The sequence below is a fragment of the Natrix helvetica genome (assembly GCF_964273705.1).
Source record: "Natrix helvetica genome assembly, chromosome: 2".
Lineage (NCBI taxonomy): Eukaryota > Metazoa > Chordata > Lepidosauria > Squamata > Natricidae > Natrix > Natrix helvetica.
The window spans coordinates 13,132,191-13,144,530 of record NC_138552.1 but is presented as its reverse complement, the minus strand read 5'-3'; the positions used below and the strand labels follow the sequence as shown (position 1 = coordinate 13,144,530).

The following is a 12,340-nucleotide window of genomic DNA, read 5'->3' as shown; positions in this document are numbered from 1 at the left end:
CAGAAGTGAATTGAATTGCATTATAGCAGGGAGAAGGGGAAGACTGGTATTAGTGTGAAATACCATGAGTTGAACATGGAAATTCAGTTTGGTCGTTAACAAAGAAATAGGTGAATAAAAATATCCTTACAACTTTACATTGGCTAATAGTGAAAGGGGATATGAAGAAGTCTAGACAGTCTTCTGTTCATTAGTGATAGGGATAATTATTGATTCCATAACATCGAGAGACATATTTTTTAGGATTATAAGTTGCTCAGAGTTACCCTAGGGTATGGTACGATGTGTGGCTAATAAATATTATAAATAAATATTGAAGGATGGGAGGCTGGGAGGCTGGATAGGTGGATGGATAGATCAGGGGTGGGTTCCAGCCAACATTACTACTGGTTTGGCACCCGAAAGAAAATCTGCTCTTTCTGGCTAGAACAGGTGAAGAAATTAGCAAACAAATCATAACAAACAGTTGCTAAACGAATAATTCTAAGTTGAAGACCAGCTATTATTATTGTTGTTGTTGTTGTTGTTGTTGTTGTTGTTGTTGTTATTTGGTTAATCTTTGGTGAGATTCACAGCCTTTGGGGCTGGTTGGTAGCCTAACAGCTTGAGTGCTAATCAAGGACCTAGGAACTGTTAAGGTAATGTCGGAGGATATAAGCTGTTCCAAGTAGGGTTGTTGTTGTTGTTGTTGTTGTTGTTGTTGTTGTTGTTGTTGTTGTTATTATTATTATTATTATTATTATTATTTTAATAAGTGGGTTTCTGCTTTTTTCTCTCTCCTCCCTATTCATTGTTGTTCTTTTCTTGACTGACAACAAGACTCTGAAATCAGAGGTGAGTTTCACATAAGTTTACCACCAGTTCGCCCCACCCACAGGTGCATGCACACTAGTTTTGTGAGTGCACTGAATGCATTTTGCTTGTGTGCATGCAGCTTGCATACATGGGCGCAGCTTAAAAAACATGGTTAAATAGGATGGCATAAAGCCGAGGCAGGAGGACAGATGGGCCACTACCGGTTCGCCCAAACCAGTCCAAACCGGCTGAATACCACCTTGGTCCACGATTCAATACTTGTTGTTACTGAATAATAGCACAAGGACATGCTGCATACATACTAAGCTCAAAATAACCAGATACACATTCTGTTTGAGCATCCTCAAATGAGGTTTTTGTTCCAATGCAAAGTATTTTAATTATAGCTGCCCATATGGAAATAAACAGTTTTCAACAGGGATAGGCAGGCCCATGAATGACATTATCTTCCATCAGGGATGTAAAAAAAAAATTCGATTCTATGTGTCTTTCCAAGAACAATTCTACAATCCGTCAAAAAAAAAAAAGGAGAGAGAAACTGCTATGGCACAAACTGGCATGTACATCACTTGCCTCGAAATCTTTTTAAACTCCAACGCTGCATATTAAAAAACGTGTCTGCGGGCAAAAAAAAGTACATTTGGCAGGAGGCAGGGGAAGAAAAGCATGCTTTGGGAATGTTCATGTAAACAACATTATGTATTAAGGATAATTACATAAAATGAATATATAAGGATAAATTGCACACAAATGTACGTTGGGGAAAATGTATGCAAACTGAAATACTTTATGTAGGGCAATCCCCCCACCCCCCCATCCCTTTGCTTTAAAAAGATCGCAGTGCATTTGTTTGATAGATTAAATCGGGAGGAATGTCACACTGACATGGATTGGATATAGATTGGGTTGGACGCACATTTTTTTTTACACTTTTGTTTCTCAAAATGCACTGGCTGCTAAAAAAGAGAGAAAAATTCCCTTAGTTTCTTCTTCTTCTTCTTCTTCTTCTTCTTCTTCTTCTTCTTCTTCTTCTTCTTCTTCTTCTTCTTCTTCTTCTTCTTCTTCTTCTTCTTCTTCTTCTTCCTCCTCCTCCTCCTCCTCCTCCTCCTCCTCCTCCTCCTCCTCCTCCTCCTCTTCTTCTTCTTCTTCCTCCTCCTCCTCCTCCTCCTCCTCCTCCTCCTCCTCCTCCTCCTCCTCCTCCTCCTCCTCCTCCTCCTCCTCCTCCTTCTCATAAAGTGTTGGGAAGCACCCACCCTGGCAAGGAGAAGGACTCAAGTGCAGAATTAGCATAGAGTCACTGCACAACTGCCAAAGGGCTATGGCCCACCTTTGGAGAAGGCTGCCAGTGTGGGGATAAAAACTGTATTTTTGGCAGCACATAACACAGTAGCTGGGGCAGCCCATTGCCTCAGTAGTTAAGACTCTGGGCTTGTCGCAGTGGTGGGATTCAAATAATTTAACAACTGGTTCTCTGCCCTAATGATTTCTTCTAACAACCAGTTCACCAAACTGCTCAGAAAGCTAACAACCCGTTCTCCCGAAGTGGTGCGAACTGGATCAATCCCACCATTGGCTTGTCGGCTGGAAAGCCGGCAGTCCAGGTTTGAGACCTGAGCTCCACGTAACGGGGCGAGCTCCCGTGACTTGCCTCAGCTTCTGCTAACCTAGCAGTTCAAAAGCAAGTATAAAAAAAAAAAGCAAGTAAATAAATGGGTACCATTTCCATGGGAAGGTAACAACGCTCCATAACATCATGCTGGCCACATGACCATGGGAATGTCTTCAGACAGTGCTGGCTCGATGGCTTTGAAATGGAGATGAGCATAGCCTCCTATAGCAACAACTAGCAGACTAAAATCCGCAGGGTCTCCTTTATAATAAAAATAGTTAGCTTGAACTCTGCGCATATGGGTCTAGTTGTTTGTGGCTGACATAAAGCTCCTGAAAAAGTTCATTCCAGGAGTCAGCAGGAGAAGTAAAAGCATCACTTAGTCATAGATGTGTTTCTATCCACCCAGATGGGATCCCTGCCCAAGGGAGATACTTTATGCATCTATCTAACGTACTCCACAGCTCTGATGAACTCAAGAGGTTTCTCACATTCCTCTTAGGGCAATTCTAATGGCTTTCTCCTGAAGTAGAAACTGCTGACGCATGTCGTGAGTGATTGCCCACCACTGTCATTGCAACCAACCAGCGTATGAGTAAGGATGCTGCCACACATCACAGAAGGTTGCATATTTCAAAGCTCTGCTAATCATACAAATTGAAAGGGGAAATTCTGAACATTCTTTTTCAGCTTACCAGGTTCGGGGATGATTAGCTGTGCGCTGGTTTGTGCGTTCCCAGCTTCGTTTTCAGCTACACACTGGTAGAAGCCTTCGTCTGATTTTACTAAGCCCAGAATCCGCAGATTGCTGCCTCCCTAAAGAGAGAGACACAAGCCAAAGGGTTATCTTGGAGCCATGAATTCATGGAAGGGGTCACATGGGGAACAACTTGTTTTGAGTATAGGTAGTCCTTGACTTATGACCACAATGGAGCCCAGATTTTATGTTGCTCAGTGAGTAATACATTAAGTGGGTTTTGCCCCATTTCTTGCCACCGTTGCTAAGAACATCACTGCAGTTGTTGATTTTCATAACATGATTGTTAAGTGAATCTGGCTTCCCCATGGACTTTGCTTGTCAAAAGGTCACAAAAGCAGATCACATGCCCCCAGGACACTGCAACCGTCATAAATATGAGTCCATTGCCAAGAGTCTGAATTTTGACCCTGTGGCCATGGGGATGCTGAAGCAGTCATGGGAAAAATGGTCATAAGCAACTTTTTACTGTGTCATTGTAACTTCAAACGGTCACTAAATGAACTGTTATAAGTCAGGGACTACCTGTATAGATAGTCCTCGACTTAGAACCATAATTGGGAATAGAATTTTTGCTGCTAAGCAAGGTGGTTAAGTGAATCACATCTGATTCTACATTCTTTTGTGTGAATCGCTGCAGTTATTAAATTAATCTGGTAGTCATTTATGTATTTTATTTATTTATCTTTATTTATCTTTATTTGTTTTTTTATAATTTATATTTATTTATCAAATTTATATCCCACCCATTTCACTATCATGTGACTCAGTTGTTAGATGAGTCCAGCTTTTCCCATTAAGTTTGCTGGTCAGAAGGTGGCTTGGAAGCAGTGGTGGGTTGCAGGCGGTACACCCCAATACAGGCGTACCGGTGCCTGCTGGGAGCACTGGGTACCGCTACGGTATGGTGCTCCAGAGGGCCCACCCACCTGCTTGCCCTCTTTACCTGTATTTGATCTCTTTGGCGCTTCCGTGCACGGATCGTACAGCACCTGTGCGATGCTCCGCCGAGCAGCTGGAGCATCATGGAGGCGTAGCGGAGTGTCACATGAGGTAAGGACGCATGCACGCACTGCACGTGTTCATGTGGTGGACGCTGGGCCCTGTTGCACCGTACCGGTTGCACCGGGATCCAGAACCCACCACTGCTTGGAAGGTTGCAAACAGTAATAGTTCTAGACAGGAGACCTTCTATCATCCCAGACAAATGGTTATCCAATCTATTTTTGAAAACCTCCAGTGATGGAGCACCCATAATTCCAAGAGACCATCTTCTATTCCATTGATTATTATTTTTCTGTCAGAAAGGTTTTCCTTAGTTCCAGATTGAATCTCCCTCTGATGAACTTCCACCCATTGCTTCGTATCCTGCCCTTCAAGTGCTTTGGAGAATAAGTCAATCCCCTCTACTCTGTGACTTCTCCTCAAGCATTGGAAGATAGTTATCTTGTCCCCCAATTCTTCTATTTGATAGGCTAGACCAGGGGTGTCAAACTCGCATCGTCACAGGGCGTCATGTGACATATCACAACTTTTTCCCCTTTGCTAAACAGGGTGTGGGCATGGCCAGTGTGTGACACATCCAGCTCATGGGCCATGAGTTTGACACACCTGGGCTAGACAAACCTAATTTCCTCAACCACATATCATACTTGAATTTTTCCAGAAACTACAGAAATGGGATGGACCATTCATTTCCCCTGTGTACTTTCCAATATACTGAGATAGCTGTCACATGGCTAGAAATGAATAAAGAGCTTCAAAATTTTGTTTAAAGCTGAGAGATGGATGAGTTATGAAGAGCAGAGTAGATCTGTTGTATTTTAAGAGATTAGTGACTAACTGTCAGGATGAAGTCATTTGCATTTTTCTGTTTTTCCTTTTCTGCACTGTTTATTTTAAAAAAAACTATGCATGTTTGTCGTGTGTATTAGTTTTTTACTTTTTAATTGTAAGCTTTAATGAAATTATATGAAAGAGTGAGCTGTCACATATCCTTTTTTTCTGAGATGATGTTGATTTGAGCAAGTTTTGTCTCAAACTTTCTCCTCAGGGAGATAAAGATGATTTATACTGAACCCTGCTGAGCACCTGAGAAAAATGATAAAGGTAATCTTATCTTGCACTTAAAATTGACATTAAAAAAACATATCTACTAGAAGTATATTTTGCATTGTCAGTAGGTTCATTGCAGTGGTGGGTTTCAAAATTTTTAGAACTTCTTCTATAGGTGTGGCCTGCTTTGTGGGAGTGGCTTGCCAGCCATGTGACTAAGTGGGAGTGGCTTGGCAGCCATGTGACTGGGTGGGCATGGACAACTTGCAAAATGTGGTGAAAGTCACTTAACAACGCTCTTGCTTAGCAACCAAAATGTTGGCTCAGGAACTCTGGCATTTGAAATACGCAAGTCTTAAAGCTGTCAAGTTACAAGACTCTTGTACCCCTAACCCTTTAGAAAAAAAAAACCCAGGGGTGTTCAAACTTGACAGCTTTAAGGCTTGTGGACTTCAACTCCCAGAATTCCTCCTCTCTTGCTCTTCATCTTGATGATGTGCGGACGGGTGGGGGAAGGGAGCTGGAACCGGTTCTAAAAGGCACGGTAGATTTGTGGAACTTCTTCTATAGAAGAGGTTAGAACTGGCAGGAACCCACCCCTGGTTCATTGCTTTCTTCTTGTTTTTAAATATTTCTTCCAAGTAAGAAAAATAATTTGAAGGTCAGTCTGTTCTACAGCTACAAAATTCTAAGTTGGCACCCTCTGTTGTAAAACTTTGACTTCTGAGTGAGAACATAAAATAAAATAGAAGGTTTTGCTTAGAACTGCAGAATAAAATTCCAGGTAAGCAACCTTGCATTATCTGATTGTCTTTCATATAAACAATAATAATACATTTATGGGTAAGGTTGCATGGACTTGAAAGTTCCTATCACTAAACAGATCTTTTCTGAAAATAAGAAGAAATAATTCCAAGCCATTTATAAATAAAAGGTGTTTGATTTAGATCATCCTTGTCCATTTATGGACAGAAGGGCCTTGTGTCACCAGACTGATGTCTTTATATATGAGATGTGTTAGATCTCTCACAACTAAGTTGTTAAAAATGGGGGAAATGTGTGGTCATAGTGTTTCAAGCCCCAGTGAACTTCTTCTGAAATAAAAATGACATGCCACATTTGTGAATGCAGAGTTGTCACACAGGTATCAATTTACAATACAGAATATTAACTTTTGATTTAGCTGTTCTATTAAAAATATTACAGAAGTTCTGTACCAATGTGCTTCCTTTCTGAAATGTGTGTATATGTTGTCTGATTAAATCTCAACTTTCATATAATGATGGGCCTTTTCTACAGCGGCACAGTTGCAGTCCCAGATGATGTTACCTCGTTGGGTAATGAAACATCCATGCTCAGAAAACAGTTTGATCTGTGGGGTTCTTGGTGATCTCTCAGCTTGCTTGTTTTCTTGAAGATGTTTCATAACCCAACTAGGTAACCAGTGATGGGATTCAAATCTATAATACCAGTTCTATGGGCGTGCCTTGGTGGGCATGGCAGGGGAAGGATACTGTAAATGCTCCATTCCCTCCCCACTCCAGGGGAAGGCTACTGCAAAATCCCCATTCCTTCCCGATCAGCTGGGACTCGAGAGGCAGAGAATAGATGAGGGCAGGGCCAACCAGAGGTGGTATTTACCGGTTCTCCAAACCACTCAAAACTTCTGCTACCGGTTCTCCAGAACTGGTCACAACCTGTTGAATATCACCTCAGTAGGTAACATTATCAGTGTTAGCCAGAAAACAACCAGGCTCCGAGACCACCAAGGACCCAACAATTTAATTCTGAACTGTAAATACTCTTTACAGTTTGATCTCAAGCCCATTTTCTCTAAGTATGTGAGGTCCCAAAAAATTTTCTCAGATCTTTCTATAGTATTTATTCTCTGCCTCCCGAGTCCCAGCTGATTGGGAGGGAATGGGGATTTTGCAGTAACCTTCCCTGGAGTAGGGTGGGAATGGAGATTTTGCAGTATCCTTCCCTTGCCACGCCCACCTTTTTGTAAAGGCGTGCCAAAATTGTGGTTGTGTGTGCCCACACCCACTTCAATGTGTCCCACCCACCTGCACATGCATGCGTGATTCCCACCCTGCACATGTGTGCACAGACCCCCCCCCTGTATGGGGGGGTTTCCGCCCTCCCCAGGCTCTGGAGGCTTTTCTGAAGCCTGGGGAGGGTGAAAACGGCTTCCGCTGGCCCTCCAGAAGGCCCAAAGTCAGCTGGCCAGTGTGTGCATTTGTGCTGGATCTGACTAGCTCCATAGGTTCGCCATCACAGTTCCATAGTGATCATGCTCTTACAGTATTCCCTGTTAGGTCAAACTACAAATTTATACTGTAGTGCAGCATAACATATCTGGCTATTTTTCAATTTTCGATTTTCTGGAGGTTTTCTGAAACTTCCTGGCCTCAAGAAATCCCTGCTGCCCTTGTTTCAAATTTAAACATGAAAAATACCACTACACCATTTGGAAATTATTGGGCCTGTGGGAGACTGAAAATGGGGGGATTCAACTCTTCTTTCTTCTCCTGACAGGAAATCTTCAAATGTATAGTTTTTTTTTTTATCATTATTATTAGGAAGAAGTTCCTCTTGGCTTGTTAAAAATTGCATGTACAAAAGAGATCCATTTTTAACATATAACTAAAGGAGGAAGTAAAATCAGAATGAGACTGCTTGGCATCATGGTTCTGTGCCTCCTTTATATATGGAAGTGTTTCTCAGAAGAAGAGAGTCGGAAGGGACCTTGGAGGTTCCTAGTTGAACTCCCTGCAGAAGGAGAAGACCCCATGCCATTTCAGAAGTGTGGCTGTCCAATATCTTCTTAAAAACCTCTAATGATGGCATACCCACAACCTCTGGAGACAAGCCGTTCCAGTGGTTAATTTTTTCTCATTGTGAGGAAATTTCTCCTAAGTTCAAGGGGTGTTCTCCTTGTTTAGTTTCCATCAGTGGTGAAATCTAAAAAAAATTCCTATTGGTTCTGTGCCCGCGGCTTTCTGAGGGTCATGTGACGTGGCTATGTAGTCAGGTGACTGGAGTCAAAAGATAGAAACTCACTTTAACAATGTCCTGCTGGAGCAGGGGGTTGGACTAGAGGACCTCCAGGTCCCTTCCAGCCCTGGATTGCTGTGCTCTTTCAAGGTATCCTCCGAAGCTGTGTCTAGTGACAGGTTTGTGGTCATCCCTCCCTCTCCTTTCTCCCTCCCTCCCTCCCTCCCTCCTTTCTCTCTCTCTCTCTCTCTCTCTCTCTCTCTCTCTTTCTCTCTCTTTCTCTTTCTTTCTTTCACAGCACCCCCACCCCCCATTTATGGATTAGCAGGGAAGCCTCCAGTGAGCAAAAATGGACCTCAAATGCTAAAAATAAGTTAAAAAAAAAGTTCCTACCATCGCGCAGCACAATTGATCATCGGAAGGTTTTTTTTATTTTTTATTTTGTTAAGCTTTTTTTTTTTTTTTTTTTACTACCGGTTCAGCTGAACCGGCTCAAACTGGAAGCATTTCATCCCTGGTTTCCATCCATACCTCAACAACTTTAAGATATGTGAACTTCAACTCCAAGAATTTTAGCATGCAAACTTGGAAATTCTAGATGTTGAAGTCCACACATCTTCAGGTTCCTGAGGTTGAAAACCACTGATTTAAGGGCTATCACTCTGTAACCCATCTGGTGAAAAAATCAAAGATACTGAGTGTAGCAGGCCATGGTTGAGGAGAAGTTACTAAATAAAGGACATTTTGAATGGGGCCTGGTACAAATAAGATATGGGTGCTTTATTACTTTAAACATATGTCAGAATCAGAAGAGTATAATTGGAAGGATTGCTTTTCAAGGAGTACTCAAATGTCCTTGACCAGATCAAGATCTCTCACTTAACCTGCAATGGAAAGAATACCTTCTAGTAGATCTGATTTGGTCTATAAATTTAGCTAAACTATTGCATAGTGTTATGATATCATCACTCCCAATAGATGATGGCTAATCAAAATCACTCATATAGAAAACAACAACAACCCAGCTTTTAGAAAAGAGCAAGAGTTGTGGGGGGGGATTACAGAAGGTCATGGGGAAAATGGCTTTCACCTTTTCCCTCTCTATCCTTACTTTCAAAGCAATCATTTAATATATGTACCTTATTATTACCTAAGTGTTAATTTTGAAAGCCCACCTTGCTATATTACCATTTTAAAAAAAACCAACAAATTTTCTGGAACCATTGAAGCTGTTGAACTGGTTTCACAAGATGTAGTAACATTCACTGATAATTACCACTATCTGAAAATAGTCACTAGGAATGACAACTTCTCCGTTCTTGATCCACTGTACTGTAGGGGCTGGTTTTCCGGAGACAGCACATTCAAACTCGATGTCCATACTTTCATAAGCATAGAGATTTGAAGGGTGAGTGATAAACCACGGAGGAACTGCAAGAACAAAGAGAAAGCAAGATCAGAAGTCAAGGCGGGAATGAAAGCTGCTATCAGAAAACTGATATGCAATCATTTATCTGTGACAAATCCTCAGCTATCAGACAAAATCTAGTCAATAGCTCAAACTTGGATGGGAAGGGGTTGGCCTAATAACCAGGAGACTATGAGTTCCAGTCCTTACGCAAAAAGGTTAACCAAATAACTTTGCAGCAAACACCAGCGAAGATGAGTTATAATCTCACTTTAGGCACAAAAGATGGCTGTGTAACTTTGGGTGAACAAGAGAACATTAGTTCTAGTCCAGTGGTGGTTTTCTTAAACTACTGGTTCGCTCGTGCTTGCGCGCAGAGTCTCCCACCGTTGCTACTACTGGTTCGCCTGATCCGGGCCAAACCGGGAGCAACCCACCTCTGTTCTAGTCCCACCTTAGACAATAAAACTGATTGGGTGACTTTGGACCAATCAGCAAGATACTATGAGTTCTAGTCCCACCATAGATATGAAAGCTGGCTGGGTGACTTTGGGCCAGTCACTCTCTCTTGACCCAATCCATCTTACAGGGTTGTTGTAGGAAAAAAAATAGGAAACGGAAGGAATATTAGGTATGTTCACAACCTTGAGTTATTTATAAAAATAATAAAGGCAAGATATAAATAAATAAGTAAATAAATAAATAAAAATATGCCATCCAATTCCATAGTATTACGATAGATAGTCTTTTATTTAACCTGTGATTGGCTTTACAAAATAAACCAGTACGAGCAACAATTTTCCAAGCCTGCAGGAAGAAGACGTAAGCCAAATGATCTTTTCAGAGGACAAATTCTTATTAAGCTGGCAATTATCTGTTGTCTTGTATTACTATAATGTATTAACACTTTTCCTGTATAGTATGTGATATGCTAATTTAATTTAATTTCATCATTATCATAATACTAGTTATAGTATGATAGAAATTTGCAATTCAAGGGAAACTGCTAATAACATCACATTTCTAATGAGTTTTTCTATCATCAAAAAAAAAGAAGGGGAGGTGGAGGGAATCCATCCTGTTCGTCAGCTCTCAACAAGGGAACAATATTCATTATTCTGAATATTCATAGCTGCAAGAAAGCCAGATTAGATTTTTAATTTTCAGGATAGCATCCACGGCTTGTTTTTTGACATGGAAAATGCAATTGTGTTTCTGAAGCAGCCATGCGTGATGTCTGAATAATACAGTTTTTACAGTTGTATCAATACAAGGAGGAATTATCTAATAGAATATGCATGTGTATAACTAATATTGAGTTCTCTGGGTTGCAAAAGTATCAGACCTATAGATCATTATTATTTATTTTACACGTATTGATATCTAAGGAGTCAGTTTGCGGTAGTGGTTAAAGCAGAGGTAGGGAATGATGATCCCTTTATGGTTGAGCATGGCTGGCTCAGGAATCCTGGGAGTTGAAGTCCACCACTTTAAAAAGGGCCATTGTTCCCCACCCTGGGGTAAAGCATCAGGCACAAAACTGAGAGACTATAAATTCTATTGTATAGTCTCCCAATTTTTTTATTATAGAATTGAGGCCTTTGAACTCTGGTGCTGGAAAAGATGCCTGCGAGTCCCTTGGACTACAAGGTGATCAAACCAGTCAGTCCTAAAGGAGATCAACCCTGACTGCTCTTTAGAAGGCTAGATCCTGAAGAGGAAACTCAAATCCTTTGGCCACCTAATGAGAAAGAAGGACTCACTGGAGAAGAGTCTAATGCTGGGGAAGATTGAAGGCAAAAGAAGAAGGGGACGACAGAGAATGAGATGGCTGGATGGAGTCACTGAAGCAGTCGGCGTGAGCTTAAATGGACTCCAGAGGATGGAAGAGGACAGGAAGGCCTGGAGGAACATTGTCCATGGGTTGGCGAAGGATTGGACACAACTTTGCAACTAACAACAACGACAATACATTCTAATCCTGCCTTAGAGATGGAAGTCAGTTGGGTGACCCTGGGCCAGTCACTCTCTCTCAACTCTAAGAGGATTTTGTTGTTCAGTAAATAAGTCTTGTCTGATTCTTCGAGATCCTATGAACCATACCATATCAGCCCCCTCATCCTACTCTGCCCAAACCCATCTTCATTGCATCCATGACACTATCTAACATCTCATCCTCTGCTGTCACCTTCTCCATTTGTTTTCCATCTTTCCCAACATCAGGGTTTGTTCGAATAAAAAGACCTCCCCTCTCATTTCATCCCGTTAGAAGTGATCTCAATTTAACAGAAGAAGAAAAAAAGAAAAGTAGATAACCATCAACCCAAAGGGCTTTTATGAAACATGTAACCCAAGAAAGTGAAACGTGTTTGTTTAAAATATGCACATCTTTGGTTGTCAGCAGCTCAATATTAAAACAACTATATCAAAGCTAACAATTTTAAAATAACAAGATCAGGATCAAGGATCAGGATATACATACACGCACGCTACACATACACATGCATGCACACACACACACACACACATCCTGTTTCCCCGAAAGCACTTATTTCAGAGATCCAAAGAAAATAAGACCCTGTCTTATTTTCGGGGAAACACGGTATGGATGGATGGATGGATGGATGGATGGATGGATGGAGAAAGAGATAGATAGAGATAGAGATAGACATAGATATATAGATATATGTACAATTAC

The 12,340-nt window shown here is 41.3% G+C and overlaps 1 protein-coding gene across 1 annotated transcript in view; it reads right to left on the bottom strand.

Moving 5' to 3' along the window:
- Positions 1–12,340, bottom strand: part of DCC (DCC netrin 1 receptor) — a 1,323,879-nt gene that overhangs the window by 448,089 nt on the left and 863,450 nt on the right. Inside the window, exons 6-7 of the mRNA XM_081942031.1 lie at positions 9,511–9,665; positions 3,121–3,241 (exon numbers count right to left, since the gene is read on the bottom strand). Coding sequence (XP_081798157.1) covers positions 3,121–3,241; positions 9,511–9,665 — 276 coding nt within the window. The remainder of the gene's footprint in view (positions 1–3,120; positions 3,242–9,510; positions 9,666–12,340) is intronic.